This window comes from Mesocricetus auratus, unplaced genomic scaffold (genome assembly GCF_017639785.1).
Source record: "Mesocricetus auratus isolate SY011 unplaced genomic scaffold, BCM_Maur_2.0 Super-Scaffold_15014, whole genome shotgun sequence".
NCBI classification, from domain to species: domain Eukaryota; kingdom Metazoa; phylum Chordata; class Mammalia; order Rodentia; family Cricetidae; genus Mesocricetus; species Mesocricetus auratus.
The window spans coordinates 32,419,473-32,445,004 of NW_024429186.1; the positions used below are offsets into that span (position 1 = coordinate 32,419,473).

Here is a 25,532-nt window from a genome sequence, read left to right on the forward strand (position 1 = left end):
GGCAGCCCGATGCCCATTGTTCTTGTCCTCTTCCAGCCTGTCCTTCTCATCATCCAGGGCCTGTAGGACACACACAGCCTTGACCATGAAGATAGCTCCTTATCTAGGAGGAGCTAAACTCATTGGGCAGAGGCCAGGCTTGTGTTTCCCCTTAGGGGTGCATTTCCTTAAACGTGTGGTTTATTGGAGAGCAAGTGAAGCAGGTCTCCCTACATTTGGTGCTGATTTACATTCCCTAGGGAGCCGGTGAGGAGATATCACCCCCCTGTAAAAAGAACTTAGCATTTATGCATGAAAACGCTTATGAAAGGAAGTCCCCAGGTGGAAAGAGATTAGCTGACTCCAACAGACTCAGAACCCAACAGTGTTGCGTTTCTCCTGGGACTGTCAGAGGGGTGGGAGGAAAACAGGGCACAGGGCCATCTCCTCCCAGATGTCCACTCTGTGACTGCTCTGTCTCTTCCTAGGGACCTTGCTCCACCCCAGTGAGGACATCTGCTCACACCTCCCACAGACTTCCAGAGCTCTTCTGCCCCACTCACCTCTCCCAACTTACACCAGGACCTTTCCATGGAGATGAGATAAATAGGAAAGGCAGGTGGTTGGTGGTGGAAGTGTGGTGGTGGTGGTGGCATGTGTGTATGTGTGTGTGCATGCATGTGCAGGCATGTATGTCTAAAGAGACCACAGATATTAATGTTAGATATCTCTATCACATTCCACATTTTCCTTCCTTCCTTCTTTTTTTTTCAGTCTCTCATTGAACCTGGTTAGACTGACCGGTCAATGAGTCCCCACCACCATTCTTGCCAGGATCCTCCAGTTTCTAGCTCCCAGGTCTGGGATTAGAGATATAGGCTGTCATAAGGAGCTTTTTATTCTGGTTCTGAGGATCCAAATTTAAGTTCTTATACTTACACAGCAAGCATTTAACCTGCTGAGCTTTCTCCTCAGCCAAAGGTATTAGCTTAAATAAATTTTCTTGGATCTCAAGAGAGAGGGAATCACCAGGCATAGTGGTGCACAGCTTTCATTCAAGCACTCTGGAGGCAGAGACAGGTGGATCTCTGTGAGTTCAAAGCCAGCCTGGTCTATAGAGTGAGTTCCAAGATAACCAAGGTTACATAGAGAAACCCTGTCTTGAAAAACCAAAAATTAGGTAGATAAATAGACAGGTAGGTAGGTAGATAGATAGATAGATAGATAGATAGATAGATAGATGATAGATAAAAATAAAAAGAGAATGAATTAAAATGACAGTGAAAACCTTCTGGGATGGATAGCACACTGAAGCATCATCTAGTATTCCTAGAGTTTGCTACCCTTCTGAGCCTCTCTGGCAGAATGCACCAACTCCCCAGAGGCAGGAAGCCCACTGGTATTTCTTGACTCCCATGTCCTTCCACAGTCAGCTGCTTCTTTCTGCTCTAGTATCATATCCCATTCCTCGCTCCCCATCCTGCTGACTTAGCCTTGTGCAAATTCTCATCTTCTCTTTGGTGGGCTATCATTTTCCTGTCTGACTCCAGCCTTCCTAGCCAGCCCTGAGAACGTCTCATTCTTTAATAAAACTCGGCTCAAATGTCACTGCCTCCAGGAAGCCTCCTAGAACTTCCCCAGACAGAGAGCACTTTTCATATACTTCATGATAGCATTTATCTCCATGTGTCAAATTACTGCCCAACATGTCTGTCTTTCTAAAGCCCTTCACTGTGGCTCCTTCAAAGGCCTGGAGTTGGGCTTTTATATTTTATATTCTCGGGTGCTGAACTTCATCACGTTGCATGATGGCAAAAGGAAGGAGGGGCATGGAGAGGAAATAGAAAAATCCAATGGAGACTTCCAGAGGTATAGACTCAGTCCCACCTAAACCTTGTGGGCAGTAAAAGGTAATTTCCCTAGAAGTTCTTATTGCTGCATTAGCCAACTGTTCCTGGTTACAAATTTCATACAATGCTGATTTTCCTTACAGTTACTTCAAAGCTACACAGGGGTTTAGAATTCTACGGAAGTAAAGGTCCAGGAAAATTAGGCAACGGCCTGCACTTGCAGTCAGTGACAAAGCAAGCCCAGCACCTAAGGTTTCCTGGAGCCCAGGTCATGGCCCTTGACACACCACCAACCAAAGCCTTCCCTCCAGACAACAGCACATAATTACTAATGTTAGTGTTTGAAATTTATATGCTGCTTTTGCTTCACTGACTTTATTATTATTATTATTACCCTTCCAATTAGTAATTCAGTAAGTACCCCAGGCAGCCAGCAAATCCAGGGTGGGGAGGGGACAAGTAGAGGGAGGCCAAAGCCAGCCAAGTGGGGGGGGGCCTACACTCCTATGATAGGGAGACTAGAAGTGACCAAAGTGACACAGGAGATGCCTTAGGGAGGGATGCATATGGGTGGTCCAACAGCCTCCTTGCATAACTCTAGTGGGCGGAGTCAGGAGAAGGAAGCTAGCCACTAATACCAGACTTAAGACAGGACCACTGGTCAAGAGAGCTCTCTGCCCAGTTTGAAGGGAATGAGACCCAATCCCCTTATTAATGATGGGGCCAGATCTTGGCCCTTTCTCCTCATGCTGGGAGCTAAAGAGAACTTCTTTAGATATCCCATGTCTCACCATTCAGGGTCCTGTGGCTTCCTTGGAGGTTATAGGAGGGATCACTACAGACTTTGGTTCCCAGGGTCCTCCAGCCACCCCTGCTGTGGAGTTTCCTTCTTGTCCCTACTTACCTTCCTTTGATGAGAATGTATTTTTCTTCTGATCTCTGGGTACCACAAACAATCTCAAGGCATTGTCATGAACAGAGGGGAGGACATGAAAAATATCTTTATCCATTCACTGCCCTCCCGGGAGAGCTATCCCCATTTTAAATAAAAGAGAAACAGAAATGGGGGCACAGAAAAAGAGCTGCATAGAGGTGAACACACAGCAGCCAGAGCCCTGTGGTCAGATTTCAGGCTCCCCCCTGGGAGAACTGCAGAGACCGCTCGCCCACTGGGCCTATTGGATGCCAATGTGTCACATATGTCCTTACATGACCCCTCATAGGTGGGTTCTGCCTGGAGGATTTGACAGGTTTGGTAACTTCCTCCAGGTCACACAGTGAGTGGGACAAGCTGTCACCAAAACTTGGACCCATGGGCTTTGAAGCCCATATACTTCCCAACACAGAGCCGATACCGCCAAATCCAGAGATTTAAGCTGTGTTAAACTCAGCATCCTCATCCATATCTGGGAGACAGAGAGTGTCTAGTAAATTGTTAAGGAAATTAAACGAGCTTACTTTGGCTAAATAAATAAATAACCTGGCATGGTGTCTGGCATTTAATAGGCATTCAATAAATGCTTTTTTGTTTGTTACTCCTTTTAGGGCTGATCGATAATTAGAACTCAGAGCTTGGGAGCCTAGGAACTCGAAAATGCTCTAAGAAGCCCAAGGGCAGCATGCATCGTTTCTGGGGTGCACGGGAGGAGACAGGGGAGAAGGGCTGGAGTAGAGGGTTTGGCCCCAGGAAGCAGAAAAGCCGGTTCCAGCTGCGCGCCCCTCACGCCGCCGCCGTCTCCTCCGGGCTCCCCGACTTCCCGCCCCGCCCCGCCCCGCCCCTCCCGGGAGCTGGGTCCGGAGTGCCTGGTGGGCTGATTCTGAAGCGGGGAAGGGAGCACGGAGCACGGAGGCGAGAGGGAGGCGGTGGCGGTGGGAGGCGGGGAGACGGGGACCCTCCTCGCCTCTCCCTCAAGTCTGCGCGGAGACGCCTCGGGCCGGGCTGAGCGCTGAGCGGCGGCGGGGCCGGGATGCGGGGCTCCCGGGACCGTGCCCGGCGCGCGGGGCGGTGGCGGGCGGGCGGGAGCTGTCCGCGGTGCTGAAGCAGCGGCGGCGACAGCGGCAGGGACGCGGGCCGGGAGCAGGGAGCTCTCCTGGAAGCTCCACCGCGGCTGCCAGGCGGGGACGCCGTCGCTTGCCGGCCCATGCCCGGTCCCCGAGCCCCACGAGGAGGCGGGACAGTCCGCAGCGCGACAGGTAAGGAGCCGTCTGGGGGCACAGCAGGAGCGCAGAGCTAGGCACCTAGTGAGCTGGGAAGAGCTGGGGGAGCCCTCCCAGTGATGAGCTCCAAGCCGCGACAGGTCCTTGAGCTCCTTCAGAGCTCTGAATAGGTCTATCCCCACTCCTTACCTCCTTGCAGGGCGACGCTAGGAGGGACTTGAGGGACCCGGACTGGACTAGGCACCTGGGCACCTTGACCCTGTACCAACAGGCCTTGACTCCGACCTGAGACAGCTCTGAGACACCTTGCCTACTGGTGCGAGTCTCCAGGACTCCCTGGTACCCCAGTTTCCACCAAGATTCCATGACATTGGTAAAATCTAAGTAAGCTTCACTCAGCGAGTCTCTCCTACCCAAACCTGGTCACCAGGGGGACTGGAGAGGCTGTGATCTCTTTGCTCTTAGATTTCTTTGCCCTGGAAATAGCCCTTGGAACAAGGAAGTGGGGGGGTATCTATCTCCTCAGGACTGTTTAATCCATTTCTCTGAGGAAAGAATTGGTACCAAAAGGTACCTGTGGCCTTCTTGCTCATGAAAGGGGGCCAGTTTTGCTTGGTTCAGGAGGACAGAGTAGGGAACCTGGTTCTGGTTTTCTGTTCTATGCCTGAATGCTGATGACCCTGGACCGAGCCTCCATTTGGAGTTCTCCCTCTCTCCTGGCAAGTGTGTGTTGAATGAGCTCATTCAGGCCTGCAAAGTGCATCCAGTTCTTGGGCACAGACTTCTGTTGAGTGGCAGAATGGGCAGATGAACATAAACCTGCGCAGAGGAGGACTAGCTGGCGGCTGTGGCCGACCCCTGGTTTCACACTGCTTCCTTGCCACCCTCCAACCCAGCTCAATTTCCTACCCTCAAGAGTAGAAAAAGCCCTGGTTGGCAGCTTCCAATCTCCGGCATCAGTTACCCAAGCTCTTAAACCTCATTTTCCCAATCCCTACAGTGAGGGTAAGAACTCTGAGCATCTGCCTCCCTCAGGGAACCGTCTTGAGATCCCATGAAGAAACGGAATTCATCGGAGCCACGTCTCCACAGTGAGCTACTCTCAGTCCACATGCCCTGGTCAGGCCTGTCGACAATGACCTGGTCACTGTCATCTTCACCCCCTCTGCAGTCTAGCCATGGCTCCTTCTGCCCGAAGCCTCCAAAGGGTCCAAGAGACAGTGAAGCTAAACTTAATAAATCTTTAGGAAATTTAAAAGGACTTCCGGCCCCCTTCCTCCATCAACACCTATAGAAGATAATATAGGGCAAGAGCCTGACTCACTGTTTTTGTTTTTATATTTCCCCAGGAATCACAGCTCTAGGGAAAATAGCTCCTTGAAGGCAAGGATTGTGTTGTTTTCATCTCTTTGCTTCCCTCCACACCCCCTCCCCCACAGCACCTGGAAGATAGTAAGGACTCAGTAACTGGGTGTAAAAGCAAGGGATGGACTGTGAAAATGTACCAGTCGAAGTGTTTGACTGGAAATCAGGGGCCCTGTGTTTGGTTCCAGGTCTGCCTCTGACTGTCCCAGCCCGATGCTTTCCCTGCGGTTTTCTTACCCATAATAGGAGAGACTGGAAACAGATGAGATCTAAGACGCCTAGCTCCTTGAGGCTTTCCATCACCACAGACCTCGTAGTTATTCTTGGATACAGGGGACCACTTTCAATGTCCTGGTGTGATATTGCCTTTCTGTGATGAAGTGGATTTTATGAATGGAACAGAAGAAAGCGAGAAGAAGCAGACAGGCCACTTGCACATTTGACATTCCTGCTTTCCTCATTTCTCAGGGAAGTCACAGCATATAGAGAGTGACAAGGCGGTGGGACCTTAACCTCTAAGCCAAGAGGCCAGAAACTTACCCCACCCAGGAGTAGTGGGCCAGGGTCTTGTGGCTCTCTTCCCAGAGAACCTGGCTGGCTGGGATCTCTCTCCTGGGAAAACTGGAAGAAGAAACAGCAGAGAAAGATCCTTCCTTGTGGAGAGGATTCTATTTTATTTAAAAAAAAAAAAGCTTCTCTTACAATCATTTTCCCTCAACTGTGGCAGGCACGGCCAATGCTCAGAAAAACCTTAGCTAATTGGCACTCGGTAGAGCTGAGTAAGCCATGCCAGTGACCTCCCTGACTTTCCCTGAGTGCCTAGCCATGGTGGGGGACCAGCCCCCCCTTCCCCACGTCAGCGCTCCCTGGCTCTCAGCTGTTGGTGCGGCACTGGCAAAAATCAGCTCTCTGGAGTTAATGGACAGTCGCTAACCCCTTGAACATAGTGGCAGTGGCAGAAGGGACAGCACACTAGAAAGGGGGGTTATTTTCTACAGGGTTGGTTTGTGGGGGAACTGGTCCTGCTACTAGGCAGAGGGAAAGGCTGTGCCCCTCCACCTGAAGGTGTGTGGGTGTCCACACCTACCCCAGGGCTGCCAGGGCTCCAGAGTTCTCTAGTCATCTAGGCAGATAATACCTGTTTCTTCCAGCCAGGGAAAGCTATCCCTCTCTGTCCCCTCCTTGCTGAGGCTCCTACTCTGGCCCTTCCGCAGGCCCCCAGAGAGAGTCAGCAATGGGATATTTTTTGTGTGATCTTAGGGTAAGAGTGAGGAGAGCTGGGGAGGAGGAAGAATAAATTAAACATGGTTGTTAAGAAATAGGGTTTACAGCTGGAGAGATGGCTCAGTGGTTAAAAGCACTGCCTGATTTTCCGGAGGACCCAGGTTCAATTCCCAGCATCCACACAACAAATTGTAACTGTCTCTAACTCCAGTTCCAAGGGACCTGAGGCACATACATAAATACAGGAAAAAACATACTCACAAATAAAAATATTTTTAAAAATATTATTTTTTAAATAAAAGAAACAAGGTAAACAAAGTAAAATCTGGTGGTGCACACATGTAATACTAGCACTTTGAGGACTAAGGCAAGAGGATCAGAAATTTGAGGCCAATCTGGGTTACATAGAGAATTCCTGGCCAGTCTGGGCTACATAACAAGGCTCTGTCTCAAGGGGAGGAAAAGCAAAGTGTGTGTGTGTGTGTGTGTGTGTGTGTGTGTGCGTGAGAGAGAGAGAGAGACAGAGACAGAGAGACAAAGACAGAGAGACACAGAGAGAGAGAGAGAGAGAGAAGCTGAGGCACTGACATACACACAAGTCTCATCTCTATGAATGTCTGCAGGCATGCACATTATTAATCACCTTCTGATCCAAAGGCCAATTCATCTATGGGCCCTAGAAAGGTGAGATAAAATCAGAAGGAGCAGGCTTCGTTCAGAGAAGTAGTAACATCCTAATTCATCAAACTTGCATTTTTCCTAGTCTTTGTCCTCTCTCAAAAGCTCAGTTGGCATTCTACATGGGGACCACCCACCACGGTAAGCTGGGAGCAATAACTGGACCATGTTCCTGTCCCTTATGTCTCACCTACTCTCCATTTTCTCTTTCTCCTTTACTGCTTCCCTCACCCCAAATCCCTACTCCCACCCCCAACAAACTAAGCAGGCAGTGAGACTATCAGGTCATCTTCCATCATTAGACATGCCATTTGTTTCTAAGTGGTTTGGAAGTGGAGAGACAGGTTGTTTCATGGAGAATGAAGATTTGATTTCCACCTGAAAATGGACTCATTTGAGTAGTAGAGCCACCATCCTGTTTTCCCAGGAATTTTTTCCATTTCAGCCACAAGATGAATTATGCTTTGAGTGAAGAACAGTTTTGCCCATGGGAGCCCAGGGTGCTAGATTGATTCTCCCTGGAAGACAACAGTGAAGACATTTCCCGGAAGCAGAAAAACACCCCAGCTGTTTTATTTGCTCCTGGTGTCCTCTCCTGTCCTATCCCTTCCTTGGCTCCCCTTTCCCTCTCCAAAAGTCCTTGGATGGGTCTTAAACCTAAAACTTCCATTTCATACATCAGATAATGGGCAGAATTTTATCCTTGTATCCTAAGATACTTTCAAACCAGGCTCACCCAACTTCTCCCCATCTACTTTCTCCAGCTTAGGACACAGTAGGTCTTCACGGTCTAAATATTATTTTGCTTTAATCTCAGGAAACACTTTTTTCTTCTGCATCTTTATTTTTTTAATTGAGCTTTTAATGGTGGGATCACAGTGTTACTATAGCAGTGTGACCCCTCTGTCTTCAGTTATTTCTCTCCTGTGTCTTTCTCAAAGTCGCGTCATGCAGGCATCAGACCCGACATGCCCCCACATCCTGACGTTCTTACATATGTGCCATGTTTTTGCCTTTTTGTTCTGTCTTAGGGAATTCCATTAACATTTTCTTTTCTTCTATTATTTTAACGTCACACATCTTGCAATCTGAATAGGCCATGGTGTGGCATGTGTGTGCATGCAAGCGTGTTAGGGTATGCACAACAGCATGCAGAGGCTGAAAGGTCAGAAGCTGATGTGTTGACATCAGGTGTCAGCCTCAGCTTCCCTCCATGTTATTATTGAGGCAAGTTGTCTCCCTGAACCTGGTGCTGAGTGGCTAGGCTGGGCTGCCTGCCAGCTCTCGGGACCTGTCTGTACATTAGCATGAGAGCTAACCAACGTGTCGCTAGGCCCTGTTCTTGATGTGGGTAGTAAGGACCTAAACCCAGGTCCTTATGCAAACACAGCAAGCACTTTACTGAGCTGTCTCTCCAGGCCCTAAAGCTGAAAAAGAAATAAATGTGGTCTTAATGCCCAGGCTGCCCTTTTGAACCAGGAGTGTTCACATTGCTCCTTACCTGGCCAGAAACCTGAAGTTATTCTGGACTCCTCCCCCCTCTCTTCTAGTTAACCACAAACTCCTACCTATTCAGCTTCTCAACTACCCCTTCTCAGACATGGCTTCCTCTGCATTCATTCTGCCTCATCTCATCCTGGACTCCCTTCTCATTAACATGCTATGGGGTTCTTCAGGGTACACTTCCTTATCATTTCCTGTCTGGAGCTTTGGGGGTCCTCTCTTCTAGATCTTTATAAAATGTGCAATGGGTTATTATGAACTTTCATCCTACTGTGTTACGAAATATGGAAAGTTATTCCCTCTTACCTGACTATACTCAGTTCCCATTCTCCAGCTCACCCCATCCACCCTTCCAAGCTCCTAATAGCCACACTATTCTACATTCAGATCAGCCATTTCTAAGCTTCCATATATGAGATAGAACATGCAATATTTGGTTTTCTGATCTTCCTTGTCTGGATTATTTTATTTAACACAATTACAGGTGTGAGTCAATACACCCAGCTATATAATTTGTTCTCTTTATGTATTCATTGTTGGTTGATTTCATATCTTATTTATTTTGACTAAAACCAAAACCACAATAGTCAATCCCTCCACTTTCTCTCTAGACAAGGTCCCACTATGTAGCTCTGGCTAGCTTGGAACGTGCTATGTAGATGGGGCTGGCCTTGAACTCACAGAAATCCACTTGCCTCTGCCTCTCTAGTGCCGGACGAGTTTCAGTAGTTTCAGTCTCCTCCCCTCCAAGGCTTATTTTTATTCATGTAGCTGCATGTGCAGATGCCTACAGGCTCTCGAAGAGGGTGTCAGTTCCCCTGGAGCTAGAGTTACAGGAAGCCATGAGGCTTTTGTGAGCTGTCTGCTGTGGGTGCTGGAAACCAAACTCCAGCCCTCACCAATCAACAGGGCTCCTAGTCTCTGCTTTGACCCGGCTCTCACTCCTGCCTCTCTACTCTGCTGCCATCCAGGGTGCTCCAAAACACAGGCAAGGTCATGGTTTATCCTGTTATACCCATGTTTGGCTCATCACTGCAGGTGTAGGAGGCCTTCACACCTCACCTGCTACTTTCTACCAACCAAACCTGCCAGCTTCCCCTCCCTCCCACCATCCATGCCATTGTTTGTTTCCTCCTGGAGAAATTACCTGTTCTCATTGTCTGACCTAAGTGACTCCCATCTAACCTTGGAGACTTATTCCTGAGAAATGGCCTGACATAACCGCCCAAGGCATGTTCATTGTGCAGGGCTGAGTGTGTCTCCAGCAGCTGCATACCCTCCATCCCAGATCCTAAAAAGTATTTTAAGTTTTGCCTACATGTATGTGTGCCTGGTACCCAAAGAGGTCAGAAGAGGGCGCTGAAGCCCCTAAAACTGGATTTACAGACTGTTGTGAGCTGCCACCATGTGGGTGCTGGGACCTGAACCTGGACCTCCAGAAGAGCGGCTAGTTCTCTCTCTGTCTCTTTCTCTGTCTCTGTCTCTGTCTCTGTCTCTGTGTCTCTGTCTCTGTCTGTGTGTGTGTGTGTGTGTGTGTGTGTCTAGTTTTTGAAGGTTTCTCTGTGTAGCCCTGTCTTTTCTGAAACTAGTTCTGTAGACCAGGCTGGCCTTGAACTCAGACATCTACCTGCCTCTGACTCTTGGGTGCTGGGATTAAAGGCATGCACCTTCATGCCCAGCCGCATCTAGTTCTTTTCATCACTGAGACATGTCTATGGCCCTAGAAAGTCCTTTCTGGACAGGAAGCCTCTGTGTAGTTTAATACAGCTAGCTCACTTGCTCGTGAATTCTGTCGTTCATTCATAAGGTTATCTATTGAGTACCTACTATATTCCAAGCAAGGGGATATGTGGATGAGCGAGACATACGAGACATACATAGTTCCCACCCCTCTGGAGCTCACAATCTGGTGAGGGAGAAAGACACTAATCAAGGAATCACACATATATAAATAGAGACTGTGATAAGCACTTCGAGAGGAAGAGCGTGGAGCAGCGGAGTGCAGATAACCAGGGAACCAAAATCTAAACTGAGGATGTAGGGACAGCCTCCCCAAGGAAGTGGCCTTTAAGCTGTGAGCTACAGCATGCGAGTGGCGCTTCCCAGAAACACGGCTGTGAAGTCGAGGGGAGATGGGGACAGGAGCATAAAGTCACCAAGGAGGCTGTCCTTGATATCTATTGCTGCCTAAACCACCCCCAAAACACGGTGGCTTAAACAGCAGACACCTCATCACACTCGTGACTTTGCAGGGCCAGACACTCAGGCAGCAGTAGCTGCGTGCTCATCCACTCCAGGCGGTACTGACAGAGCTCACCTGGCAACGGATGGGCAGACCCAGAGAGGCCGAGACGGCCTCGTTCACACGGCCGGCCGGCATCTTACCGAGGACTGAGAGGGTGGCCTTGGGTTCTATCATCTGGAGCCCCTGCTCACATCACACACGGCCTCTCTGGCGTGGTGGCCACAAGCAGACCAACTACCAGAGGACAGCTCAAGGTTCCAAAGAGCCTACCAGTTAGCAAAGCGAAAGTGAGAGGCACGCAGCCTCCTGTAACCTGGTCTTCAAAGTCACACATGGCTATTGCTCATCCTGAGCTTGAAGCAGCCTCGGCCCTCAAACCAGAGAGGAGGGGCGTGGATGGAGACCTGCTGTGGCAAGTGTCAGAACACTTGCTGCTAAGTTGGGCAACCAGTTTCTTCTGCTGTTCCTTCTCTCTTCGTGATGCTGGAGATTGACCTCAGGTCCTTGCTCCCACTAGACAAGTGCTCTGTCCCTGAGCGACAGGGTCTCTTGTATCCCAGACCAGCCAAGGATCTTCCTGAGTTTCTGACCCTCCTGTCTCCACCTCTGCAGTTATCGGGTTACAGCATTCCCACCCCTGGTTCATGCAGCTGCACGCATCCCAGGCACGCACCCTACGAACTAAAAACCACATCCTCGTTCCCTTGATTGATTGATTCTTATGCTTTCGCGATATTTATTTACTAGGGGTGGGAGGCAGGCATACCCATGACACGGCTCACGTGTAGGGGTCAGATGACAACTCGTAGGAGTTATTTTTCTCCTACCACACAGGTCCCGGGAATTGCACGGAGTTCAACAGACTTGGCAGTAAGTGCCTTTACCCACTCAGCCATTGTGACATCCCGCAATCACATTTCCAAACGAAGGAGACTACGGTATGTTTTAAGAACTCTTAGAGGCCAGCGTGGTGGTGCATTCCTATATTCCCAGTGCTCAGGAGGTAGAAGCCCAGGGCTAGGAGTTTAAGTCCAGCTTCAGCTACACAGTGAGTTTAAAGTCAGCTTGGACCACGTGAGACCCCCAAGAAAGGAACAACGACAACCAAAGGTTGTGAGGAGTGATGGCGATGGTCAGCTGTGTTAAGATCCGAGCTGAAACAAACAAAAAGCTGTGTTCGATTTTCAGTGACTCAGCCCCCCTTGCCCTTGTCTCCACATCTGGCTTTCTCCCCTCTCTGGCAGATGTAGTGAGCGGCAGCTAATGATGACAGGCTCACTTAGTTGCTTTCTTGCTTACAGGCCAAGAAAATCATCACTCCAGCCTCAATAAACCTCGTACAAACAGCTACCAGTCACAGTACTTCCCGGCTGGCCACACGGTTTATGTGTTACTGTTTAGAAGATGGTGCAGTTGGTGCCTATCAAAGATTTTACCTTCTTCCTGGATTGCACTCACTTCAGTTTAATCTTCTGCCTGACTAGGAAGTCCTGGCGTTTATCTCTCAGTTTAAAGTGTCTCTCAGCCCGGTGGTGTGGATCTCTGTGATTTCGAGGCCAGATTGTTTCTCCAGTTGCAAAGAGAGACAGTGGTTGATAGTTCAGTACCCACATAGAGGCTATGTACTTATTGGAATCCAGACCTCTGAAGGCTATCCACCCTGGACTGCCAAGTCACCCCAAATCTCTTCACCTTTTGTTTTGTTTGGTTTGGTTTTGGCTTTGGTTTTTTCAAGACAGGGTTTCTCTATTTAATCCTTGCTGTCCTTGAACTCACTCTGTAGACCAGGCTGGCCTCAAACTCAGAGATCCGCCTGCCTCTGCTTCCCAAGTGCCAGGATTAAAGGCGTGTGCCATCAGTGCACAGCTCCTCATCTTTCCTTAAGGCCCCCATTTCTCCTCTTCTTTCTGGTTTTGGTTTTCTTGAATGAAACATGGGAAGCAATAATAATCAGCTTTGTTACTTTTTGTTTGTTTGTAGGGTCTTTTGATATAGCCAAGGCTGGCCTTGAACTCAAGAATCTCTTATTTTTTTGAAGAATATTTTCTTTTTTATATGATTTATTTATTTTTATTTTATGTGCATTGTGTGTATGTCTGTCTGTATGAGACTGTCATATCTTGGAGTTACAGACAGTTGTGAGCTGCCATGTGGGTGCTGGGAATTGAACCCAGGTCCTCTGGGAGAGCATTCAGTGTCCTTAACTGCTGAGCCAAAAGCCAAGAATCTCTTGCCTCAGCCTTCTGAGTGTGGGAACTACAGGTGTGTTTCCCCACATCTGGCTCCGCTGTAAGGTTTTAACATAACATTCATAGAGCTGGCCCTGGTGAGACTTGGGAGATAAAGGCAGGAAGATTGCAAACTCCATGCCAGCTTTGACAACATACCCAGACATGTCTCCAGAACAAACAGGAGCTGGGAGGAAGATCAGTGGGCAAAGCTGCAGGAGTGGGGGTCTGAGCTCAAATCCGGAACTCGGAACTGGGTGCTTGCTGCATGTCTATAATCCCAGTGTTCCTACGGGGGCGCGGGAGGTAGATGCAGGAGAGTCCAGGGAAACGGCGGGGCCAGCTAGTGGGATGCTCACAACAGTGGACAGCAAAGTGACTCTGTTGCGAACAGGGTGAAAGCGAGGACTGGCACCCAAGCTCAACATGTCCTCACATATACATGGGCACACATACACACGCCAAAAAAGAAACAAAAGTCTAAAATCCACAAAATCAAGTACACAGGAAACCTGCTCAGGTTAAGATAAGTCAGCTATAGCTGTCACCAGTTTACATATCCCGATAAAGGTTGACCCCAACCTGACGGCATTGCACAATTCCTAATCACACTGTCCTTTAGGGCACCTCCTCCTAAGAAGTCATCATGTGCACTAAACAAGCCTCCTGCAGGCCACAGCCCTGCCACAGATTCTAGAGAACTTGATCACATGCATGTAGGCGTGAGCGCACACGCACATGCACACACACACACACACACACACACACCTCTTCTTGGTAGTGAAATAAGTGTACTCTGGCCAGACAGACTTAGCAGGTTCTGCCACTCTCCAGCTGTGTGATCTTAGAAAACCTATTAACCTCTCTGGGACCCATTTTTTCCCATGCATGAAGATAGTTAAATGAGTTAATGCATTTGAAGCACTTGGCAAGGGTTTAAAATTCATGCTGGGATTTCAAGCATACACCATCACACTTATGTTGTCTTTTTTTTATAATTCATTGCACTTTTGAATTTAAAGATTATATCTGCATACAAATTTTATCATCTATTGCATAGTGTTATATTCATATAACCACCCCTAAGTCAAGGTAGGAAACAGTCCTGTCACTCCAAAGAGTCCTTGGGCCTCTTCTCCCCCTGCCACCCAGCCCTTAGTAACCATTGATCTGCTTTCTATAGTATTGACCTTTCCTAGAACTTTGGGTATTTGGGGATGGGTGGAGGAGGCCTCATGTAGCCCAGGCTGGCCTTAAGCTCAATTTGTGGCTGAGGATGCCCTTAAATTCCTGATTCTCCTACTTCCATCTCCCAAGTGCTGGGGTTGCAGGCATCTCCTATTCACCCAGCTAGACTTTCTCTAAATGGGTTAAAACATGGCTATCGCCAGGCAGTGGTGGTGTGCACCTTGGATAACAGCACTCGGGATGCAGAGGCAGGCAGATCTCTGGGAGCTCAGGGCCAGCCTGATCTACACAGCTAGTTCCAGGACAGGCTCCAAAGCTACAGAGAAACCCTGTCTCAAAAAATAAAACTATCTTCGTCATTTTGTGAGCAATTCTGTTCTACTGCAGTCAGTGTAGTTCCTGATATAGGATTTAGTTGGATATAAGCTTAACCTTTTTTTTTTTAATTATTTTTTGGAGAGAAGATCTCTAGCCCAGGCTGGCTTCAAACTTTCTATGTAGCCTAGGACGACCTTGATCCCCAGATCCCAAGTGCTAGTGTTACAAATGTGTGCCAGTGTGCCCAGAAGATTGGGAAGGGAGAATTGAAAGTTCAGGGATACATCTAAAAGAGTGCTAGATGGTAAAGGCACGCACATTTGATCTCAGCACTGGGAAGGCAGAGGCAGAAAGAACTCTGTGTTCGAGCCAGCTTGGTCTACAGAATGAGTTCCAGGACAGCCAAGGCTATGCAGAGAAACCCTGCCTCAAATGTTAAAATAAAATAAAAATAAGAGCTTGGATGTAGCCCAGTGGTAGTGTATCTCAGTGGTAGAGAACTTGCCTAACATCCTTAAGGTTCAAGCCCCAGTTACATGGGAAGAAAAGTTATGGCTAAGCCTTAGTTGGCAGAGTATTTGCCTAGCACGCACAAGCCCTGGGTTTGATTCCCAACACCCCATAAACTATCCACACCCTATGCTAGAACCATAATTAATGGAGGTGGGATACTCAGCCTCACACTGTGAAGGCTGAGACCCACCGCCCAAGGACAACTGTTGCCCAGGCAGCCAGCAATGCCATGTACAGGTCACCAACATCCAGTGAGGGGGTCTCTGACCCCGCGCTAGCCCCCAGCTCTCATGAGGGCTGATCTGTCTCTGGTTTGCTCCTATTTCTGGAGCGTTTTCCTACAGGGGTGCCAGTTGAAACTGTGGGGTGTTCACAGAGGCCCCTGAGCCTGCCGTGAGCAGCTGGTCATGAACCAGCCCCTCGGGCATCAAGAAAGCCCCCCCCCCAGTGAAGCCCAGGCTCTCTCCTCCGGGTCTCCCTTTCCCCTGGGATCCTGGTATTGAGAGCCCTTGAATCCTGGCATCCTTGGAGATTCTTCCAGGCCCTCCTGCCCCTCGGCCCCAGCTTTCCTAGCTATTGTTGGCAGTTTAATGTGACACTCACAGTCTGTCACAGCTGGAAGAGAAAGCCCTCCGCCGACACCACCCCCTATTGTTATGCTCCCATCAGAATTATAGAGTCAAATGAGCACTTGGAGCAGTTCAGTTCCTGGCACGTGGTTAAAAAGCTCAGTAAGTATGAGTTATTGTTCTTCTCCCAGTAGAATTCCAGGGAGCCACTGAGCTGCATTGCTACAGTTACCCCCTCCTTACTCTCCCACATTCTGTGGATAAGGCCATCTACTGTCGCTCTGTATGGTCACAGGAGGCTGTAACTGGACTCTGGGGATCCCTGGATGGTTTCCTATCCTTGGTCTGTGCATGCAAAGCCTCAACCTCAGGGCTCAACTAGTCCTGGGGAGGCAACCTCAAGGGCTTGGCGTTCTTGGAGACACCTTCTCCCCAACTCGGCTTTTGCAGGATTCAGACTCATAATTTCACCTATGTAATTTATAGGGACTTCAGAATCCTAGGCCTTCCTGTGCCTTTCCTCTGGAGCAAACACATATGATCGCACAGGCACACATGCATGCACACACATACACACATATGCATACACACACACTCATATGCAGGTACACTAGCAACCACACCAGAGTCTAGGAGGCACACACAGCCCACATAAGACCAGGTAGCTGAGATGCCATGGGAAGTGCTCTGCTTTGATGTCTCACCCAAGGAACAGGAACCTAAGGACCAGGTCCAAAGGCCCAGACAAGCCAATGGCACAGGAGATGCAGTGACCTGTTATTCTTTCTCCAAGTCAGGACTCAGAGTAGGGTCCCTGGGACGAGGCCATGAACTCTGCCAATGACTTTGTAGTTGGGGGAGGGGGTGGAGCTGTATAAAAACCCATGACTCTTGGCTGCAACCACCCACAGGTGACTTTTCGAAAGTTGAAGTACAGGTAGGAATATGGGTGAGGAAAGGCTTTAATGTTGCAGTCAGCCACCAAACCCAGCAGGAGCTCCTAGCCTTCAATGGATTTTAGGCTCCATCTGACTCAGAAGGAATCTAAGCCCTTAATTTTTTTTTCTGATTTAAAAGTAGTACACACTTATCGTAAATAAATAAATGAACAAATGTGGGAAACAGAAAAAAGAGGGCATGAAGAAGAAAGCGAAAGCTCCTGGGCTTCCACTCCAGGAGCTAATCACTGTTGACATTTTGGCGGAGTGGAGATGGCTGCGCACTCCGATTGTTTCCTTCCTTCTCATTGGAACTGCAATGAGCGTTTTCTCGTGTCATTACTCTTGGTGAGCCTGCGCAAGGCCGTGTACCACTGGATTGTGTGCCATCGTTTACTGGACTTGTTTCCAATGCTTGGACTTCTCATTTTCCCACTGTGTACAAATCGCACGTCTCTGTGAGTGAAGCAAAGCCTTGTTTGGGTCATTGGGGATGGGAGGAAACCCCTCGGAGCACAAGGAAGGAGGGAGTCCAGAAAAGGCTGGGTGTGGCCTGGACTGCAGAGGCTCAGCTGGGTGTCTGAACTAGGGAGCCTGACAGGGACAGAGAGTGAGCTGGGGTCACTTGCCCCTGCCTGCTTTGGGCTTGCAAATGCCCCTAAGGTCTCCAGGCATCTCTGCATCCCTTTTGGGGGCAGGGAACGGCACCAAAGGGAAGGACAAAGACTTGCCAAGGCCTCCCAATAAGGTAGAGGTGAGGGCAGGGGTGAGTTAGACACAGGTAGCAGCTCTAAATGCCCTGGGGCTGCCCACTCCTCCTCAAGACCCCTGCACACCTCAGCTGCATGGATAGTGACATCACTGCTTTAGGCTGTGACACCCCTAGACCGGGGACTATCTATCCATTAAGATCATCAAGAGGAGAGACTGAGGGTCCTCTGGGAGCTGGGTCCGTGGTTCCCAGAGAGATGGGTGGGGATAAGGCAGGAACTGTGGTGGCACAGCTGGAGCTCTGCTGCCTACCTACCCAAAACAGATCTCGCCTTTCCCTGGACTCACTCAACCTGCACACTGGGCAATGGCAGGGAGTCATCATCACGTACCTCACTGGGCTCCAAATGTGCCCTGTCCCGATTTTGACAAGGTGTCCAAAGAGGGCCTCCCTCCTGAGGCCCAATGGGCTTCCACTTCCTCCAAACCCTTCATGAGGCCAGAAGAAGCCTATAAACCAGGAATGGGCTCCCAGGGAGGGAAGCTGAGGAGCTGCTTTTGTGATCTGAACCTGCCTCCCAGCCCAAGCTTCATGCCCCATTGCTACACTAGGAATCTTCTGTCGCAGTTGGGTGATAGTCACATGGAAGTCACAGCAGAGTGATGTGTAAGTGGGGCCCCTGGGCACATGGCAGCCTGCATCTCAGCGTCACATGTACTCTCTCTGCTTTGGGAGTTGGGCCGTTGGACCTCACGACCCTGTGTGTTGCACTTTGTGATTCTTTATTAGGCATCCCTCTAACCTCCGGTCCAGCGCAGTAACTCTCAGGGACTCAGCACCATGGCAGCATCTCCTCATTTCCTTTGCCCTCCTGTAAGCATCAGCCCATGTCCTCCCCAGTGCTGAGTCAGCCAGGGGAACCTAGAGTTCTTTGGACATGTCCTCAGCGCCCTGCTCCCATCCTGATGCCCCTGTCCTCCATGCACTCCCTCTCTGTCCACTACCCAGGCATTGTTCCTGGAGCCATTCTGTCTCAGGTCACTCCGGAACCATCTTTCTAGAACTCACCCATGTTCTTTGGGGGCAGAAACAGAAGCAACCCTTTCCCAGACGTTGACTGTGAATTCGTGATAGGGACTGGGACTGGGCGTGGGATCTAGTAAACTTCTCTTCTCTTCTGTCATTAGCAGAGTGGGAGCTGGGAGCGCTCAGAATTGCCCCCAGTGGGCGAGGACAAGTTCTACAGCCCATAAATAAGGATTGCAGCCTCCTGGGCTAGAGAGATGGCTCAGTGGTTAGGAATACTTGCTGTTATTCCAGAGAACCCAAGTTAGTTCCCCACATCCACATGGTGACTCACAGCCACTCATAACTCCAGTTCCAGGGGATCTGATGCACTCTTTTTGATCTCTGTGTATGTTGAACATGTGTATATGTATCATACACGTAAAATATATAAGTCAAAAAGACTTAAGATGGGTAGTGGTGGGCACGCCTTTAGTTCCTAGTGTCTCTGTAGTTCAGGCCGACCTTGCACTTTGGAGTCCTCCTGCCTCAGCCTCCCAAACAGCTGGGATGACAACCCTGGATCCTCAGTTTACCTGAAGACACAGTGAACTCCACCACCAACGCCAGGCATGCTCCTGCATACCCCGCAAGTGGGGGCTTGAGGCAGGGAGATTTTAAGGCCAGTTTCAGCTACATAGGGGTTTTTTTGGTTGTTTGATTGCGTGGGGGGGGGGCTTCATTGTCGCTTTGTTTCGTTTTGAGACAAGGTCTCACCACATAGCCCAGGCTGGCCTCCAACCTAAGTGCCAAGTCGATAGGTGTGAGCCACTCTGCCTAGATTACGTAGTGAGTTTGAAGTTAGCCTGGACAGCATAGCAAGATCCAGTCATAAAAATAAATAAATGGTGGCCCAGGGATGCACGCCTCTAATCCCTTCACTCTGGAGGCAGAGGCAGGTGGATCTTTGTAAGTTTGAGGCCAGCCTGGTCTACAGAGTGAGTTCCAGGACAGCCAGGGCTACACAGAGAAGTCCTGTCTCAAAAACAAACAAATAAATGGGCACCAGCAGGGGTGGGAGGGAGCTGACTCGGTGGCCCTGTGTTCGAAGCGCTTGCTACTCTTTTGGAGGACCAGGGTTCAGTCTCCAGCATGCATGTCCAGCAGCTCACAGCCATCTGTAACTCCAGCTTCACGTGACCCAGCTCCTACTTTTGGCTTCCTCCAGGGCTTGCATGTTTGTGTAGACATGTACATACACACAAATAAAATACAGTAAATGCTAACCTTAAAATAAACATTTGAAGCTGGGCATGGTGTCTCATGACTTTAATCTCAGCACTCGGGAGCAGAGACAGGCAGATCCCTGAGTCTGGAGGCAGCCCGGTCTACCCAGACAATTCCAGGACACAGAGAAACACTGTCTCAAAATAAATACATACTGAGTTCGAGGCCAGCCTGGTCTACAGAGTGAGTTCCAGGACAGCCTCCAAAGCCACAGAGAAACCTTGTCTCGAAAAACCAAAAAATAAATAAATACATACATACATACATGCTTAATTTTTTAATATAAAAAAGATGTCATAATGCTTTGGCAGTTGAACCATACCCTTCCAATCCACTCTGCATGGGAAGCATAGGAAACACTTCGGGGGAAACATCTGTGCTGATGTCCCCGGTCCCTTAGACCTCACCAGAGCTACACGTAAGGCCCTCAGTCCTCGGTGGGCACCTTGAGACACATCAGCCCTCTCTCATGCTGTCCTTTGTCCAGCCACGGGACCTTTGCAGATATTCCTCCCTCTGGGGGAAATAAGCTTCCTGGCACTGAGACAAAAATACCTGATCGATCTGAGAGGAGTAAAGGCTTTTTTGACTCCTTCAGAGGTTCCAGCCTGAAATCTACAGGCCCTGATGCGTTGCAAGTGTGGTAAGACTGCCAGCGTCACAGAGAGCCTGCAGAGAGAGCTGTTCCCCTTGTAGAGGTCAGGAGGGGGAGTGGGACCAAGACCAGCATCCCAGCAATGCTCTTCAAGGCCACACCCCCCTGGCCTAAAACCTCCCACTAGGTCCTGCTCTTAAAGGTTTTCACAATCTTCCCACACACCAAAGGACTACTAAACCTTTAACACAACCTTTCTAATGCTGAGACCCTTTAATACAGTTCCTCGTGTTGTGGTGACCCCCCAACCATAAAATTCCTTCATCGTCATTTCATAACTGTAATTTTACTGCTTTGATGAAGCGTTTGCAACCCACAGGTGAGAACCTCTGTTTTAACACGTAAGCCTCCGGGCAGAATTCGAATCCAGGCTACAGCACCATTTCCCTCCCCTTGTAACCTGGCTTCTCCACATCTCAGCATAAAACCTTTCCCACCTTCCTGTCAGTGCTGCCATTGCAGCTAAGTGTCCGTGCTGCATGTGCTGTACTTCTTCAGGAGAGACGCATTATTCTAGACTTGCCTTCTGCACCTGGGCTAAACCCCTGAAGACAAACAGACACCCCCGACTTTCGCCTCTCTCGCCGCTGGATTCAGCATCCGGCACAGTGCCTGGCACATAGCTGGTTTCCGACTAATCATGTGCTGAGTAAGGAAATGGGGTAGTGGGAGCCACTGCCATCCCCACTTCACTGAGAGAGGAACTGAGGCTCTGAGAAATAGCTAGCTCAGGGCTAGAGAGATGGCTCAGAGGTTAAGAGCACTGGCTGCTCTTCCAGCAACCATATGATGGCTCACAACCATCTGGTACCCAATAAATAAATATCTAGCTCAAGGTCCCACAGGTGACAACAGGCAAAGCAGAGCTTGGGGCCAACTTGGAACACAAAGATCTACAGGTTTAACCACACCAGGCCATGTATCCAGTGGCCTGGCCTCTGTGACTACCTGTCTTGCTCTCCTGACAGGCTCCGAGAGGACCGAGTCAGGAACCGAGACTCCCGTCCCTGGCAACTGCAGGCAGAACCATGGAGAGCCTGAGTGAACTGCAGAACCCACTGCTGCCGCGGAGCCCCGCCCACCTCCACAGCCCCTACCCCTACACGGAGGCCCCGTCCAGCTGGTCCTGCCAAGAGAAGCTTTATTCCTACCTCCTAGGAGGTACTGGTCCTGCTCGCACCCACCAGCTCCTGGACCCCGGGTCCCTGCAGCTGGCCGTGGAGGCTTGGTATCGGCCCAGCTGCCTCCTGGGAAAGGACAAGGTCAAAGAACCCAAAGCAGGCAGCTGTGAGACCAGCTTCACCGAAGCCAGGGAGCCTCCAGTGGGACCCGCAGGGCACAGCTCAGAACCTGGTCAAACTGAGGAGGATGTCACCATCCACACCGTGTCCTATGGGGTTCAAGAGGAGCTGCAGGGCCAGGAGGGCAGTCAGGAGGAGGAGGTAAGCAGCTTTTTTTTTTTTAATGTAGATTCTAAACTGGGCGTGATGGGACATGCCTTTAATCTCAGCGCTCAGGAGGCTGAGACAGGAAGACGAGGGATTTGATGTCAACTTTGTCTACATAGAGTTCAAACTCATCCTGCATTATAGAGTAAGACCCCACTTCAAAAAAGAAGGCACAGTTGTATTCATGGCACTTGGGAGGTGGAGACAGAAGGATCAGGAGTTCAAGGCCAGCTCTGGCTCCCTGGTGAGTTCAAGGCTATTGTGGGCTACATGATACGCTGTTGAAGGACGAGGAGGTGAACGAGGCAGAAAAGCACTAGCTTGGGTTAACTGTTTATCAGATAAATCACAACCACTGCAAATAGCAGCTATTAATCACTTGAGAATAATGGGATTATTTTGGTGACTGATCATGTTTCCTCTCTGCCTCTCTCCCACAAAGTGTGTGCCTTTATAACCCGATTTTCTGATGTGGCTCCTTGTAATTTAATATGTTCTACAAGGTGATTTGTAAAGTGACGGGGTCTTTCATTGTGAGCTCGTCCGTTGTTTGTTAACTTGATCACTCCGTCTTTGGGCACTGAGAATGCCTTCCATCTTCGCCAGTCTCTCTCCTGTGGTGAACACCTCTGCATTCAGAAACTTGCGCTCTTCCGTGGTGAGAAGTTCCTAAAAGTACCACTCACCTCTTTCCTTTTGCGGCCATCGCTGGATCGCAGCCGCCAAAATGAAGTTCAATCCCTTCGTGACTTCTGACCGAAGCAAGAACCGCAAACGGCATTTCAATGCACCTTCTCACATTCGGAGGAAGATCATGTCTTCCCCTCTTTCCAAAGAGCTGAGACAGAAGTACGATGTTCCACCAACGCCCATTCGAAAGGATGATGAAGTTCAGGTTGTCCGAGGACATTACAAAGGTCAGCAGATTGGCCAAGCGGTCCAGGTGTACAGGAAGAAATACGTCATCTGCAGTGAACTAGTGCAGTGAGAAAAGGCTGATGGCACCACTGTCCACGTGGGCATCCACCCCAGCAAGGTGGGTATCACCAGGCTAACGCTGGACAAAGACCGCAAGAAGATCCTGGAAGGGAGAGCCAAGTCCCGACAAGTAGGCGAGGGGGAAGGGCAAATACAAGGAAGAAACCATTGAGAAGATGCGGGAGTAGGGGCGTCTCGTACACAGCTTCCATTAAAGACTGTTCGAGTAAAAATAAATAAATAAATAAATAAATAAATAAATAAAAGACTCTGAGTGGAGTGACCGAGTGTGACAAGACCAGTCTCCACTCTCAACAGCAGAGGAGGCTTGCTCTGAATGCGCCCACTGGATAGTTCCTGTTTTGTTGTTGCATTTTTAAACATTACTTATCTATCTGTCTGTCTATCTATCTATCTGTCTATCTACTGTATGTATGGTCACAGCATAGATGTGGGAGTCCATTGACAACCTGTGGGAGTCAATTATCTCCTTCCACTGCTGGGTCCCAGGGATTAGTAGCTGGCAAAAGAGCCACGTGTTTTCTTTCTTTCTTTTTTTTTTTTTGTTTTTTTTTTTTTTGTTTTTTTGTTTTTTTTTTTTCGAGACAGGGTTTCTCTGTGGCTTTGGAGGCTGTCCTGGCACTCACTCTGTAGACCAGGCTGGTCTCGAACTCACAGAGATCTGCCTGCCTCTGCCTCCCGAGTGCTGGGATTAAAGGCGTGCGCCACCAACGCCCGGCTGATCCACGTGTTTTCAACTGACTCCTTTCAGTCTGTCAGAGACCTGCTTGTGCCACCAAACCCCACTCTCTTGCAGAGCGATGCGACCTCCACAGAGAGTGAAAGTGAGGACACCTTCCTCACCCTGCCTCCCAGGGACCACTTGGGGCTCACTCTGTTTTCCATGCTCTGCTGCTTCTGGCCTCTGGGCATTGCCGCCTTCTACTTCTCCCAGGGGGTAAGTGTACCGGGGATTCAGCGGCGGTGCCCCTCTGGCCACCTCTCTCAGCTGGGGACACTCACCTGCAGGATGGGAAGGGCCTGGTGGACTTGGCTGTTTTGCTGGGTGTGGGGATGTTGCCTTATATGAGTCTTTTGTCTCCCTAGACCAGCAAGGCCATCTCCAAAGGGGACTTCCGCCTGGCCAGCACCACCTCCCGCCGGGCGCTCTTCCTGGCCACACTCTCTATCGCTGTGGGGGCCGGTCTCTATGTGGCTGTAGTGGTGGCTCTGGCTGCTTACATGTCCCAGAATGGCCATGGCTAATGGTCAGTAGGACCCTCGTCCTGACTCTCCTGGCCTGCCAGAGGGAGGCTGTAAGGCTTGGAACTGTGTGCTCCACGGAGAGCCTTGACCCGGAAGCGAGCCTGTGACAACGGCTTGTTGAGGGGAGGCCTCCCATTCTGCGCCTCACAAGGCCCTCTTGCCCACCACTCCCAGTCCAGTGCAAGCCAAGCAGGAAGCAGGAAGCAGCATTGTCCCACAGTCCTAGCCCACTCCCCACAGGACCTCAGTCCCACAGGCAGCTCAGTCCCCCACTAGCCACAGAGAAAGAGCAGGAGGTTCCGGGGAGAAAAGGAACAAAGGATGCGGCCAGCCTTTTCAGGCCACAGGGCTCTCCCCGGTGTACATCTAACCCCTCCCCCATGATGCCCAAGACCCTCCAATCAGGAAAGAAACCATCCCTTGCTCTTTCTGACTCCGGGTACTAGTGTGGAAGATAGTCTCAGCAGTGACTCCCAGGGTAGAGATGGGTTGGTGAGCTCTGTACTGAGGGCGGGTTCCTGGGGCTTCTCTGCACCAGGCAAAAGGCAAGTACAGTGCCAGAGAGGAGGACTAAGAATTCACCTAAGGGCTGGGCGTTGGTGGCGCACGCCTTTAATCCCAGCACTCGGGAGGTAGAGGCAGGCGGATCTCTGTGAGTTCGAGGCCAGTCTGGTCTACAAAGTGAGTTCCAGGACAGCCTCCAAAACAATACAGAGAAACCCTGCCTCGAAAAACAAAAAAAAAAAAAAAAAAAAAAAAGAATTCACCTAAGGGATTTGCTTCTCTCCATCCTGGTGGGCAAGGGTATGTAAGAGCCTCCAGTGGAGGTTTCCAGGCTGTTTGGATTCTGTCTGGACTATTTGGTCTGGAGCAATTTTGTAGCCATTTCTAAATCCTCCATCAACCTAAGCAGGAAGGTCAGGCCTTTCTCTCCACCCATGATATTTTCCCATCTTTGAGTGATGGGGTAATGGTGGTAATGGCCCCTGAGCACCTTCTGATAACTGCCACTCAGGACTGCTTCCAAGCCCCTCTGCGCCAAGGCACTAAGGAATGACAGTTCCAGAGACATCAAGAGCAGAGGAAAGGGAAGCCCCCCGGGACTCAGCCTGCAGGAGGACTGTGCACGATTTGGGGACCCTGGTCATTTACTCGCCCTGGTTCCACCACTGGCCATCCTTGGTCCCACCCCCACCCCCCCCACTTCAGGTGTTGCCCACGCTCCACTCCTGCACTGGCAATTTTAATGTCCCCGTTCTGTCTTTATTTATCCTGATAATAAACTTTTCTGTAACACCTGGCGCCATCTGGGCCTCTTGCTGTACTGTGTCTGTACCCCATGCTTCTCCAATGCCGACTTCCATCATCCCCCGACTGTTGTTCTGGATCTCCATATGGGCCTCAAGAAAAGGGGCCAGAAGCCAAT

General features: G+C 49.9%; 1 protein-coding gene and 1 pseudogene across 2 annotated transcripts; both read left to right on the top strand.

Annotated features, from left to right (window-relative positions):
• Positions 1–3,837: 3,837 nt before the first annotated feature.
• Positions 3,838–25,407, top strand: Syndig1l (synapse differentiation inducing 1 like). 2 transcript variants are annotated; one of them, XM_005086381.4, is made up of 4 exons: positions 3,838–4,022; positions 21,383–21,856; positions 23,658–23,798; positions 23,948–25,407. In XM_005086381.4, the coding sequence occupies exons 2-4, from the start codon at positions 21,443–21,445 to the stop codon at positions 24,104–24,106; spliced, it is 714 nt and encodes a 237-aa protein (XP_005086438.1). In that variant the 5' UTR covers positions 3,838–4,022; positions 21,383–21,442; the 3' UTR covers positions 24,107–25,407. The 2 variants fall into 2 exon arrangements, with proteins under 2 accessions (XP_005086438.1, XP_040598695.1); XM_040742761.1 differs by lacking the exon at positions 3,838–4,022 and adding an exon at positions 4,213–4,370.
• LOC121139293 lies at positions 22,590–23,043 on the top strand (annotated as a pseudogene).
• Positions 25,408–25,532: the final 125 nt, after the last annotated feature.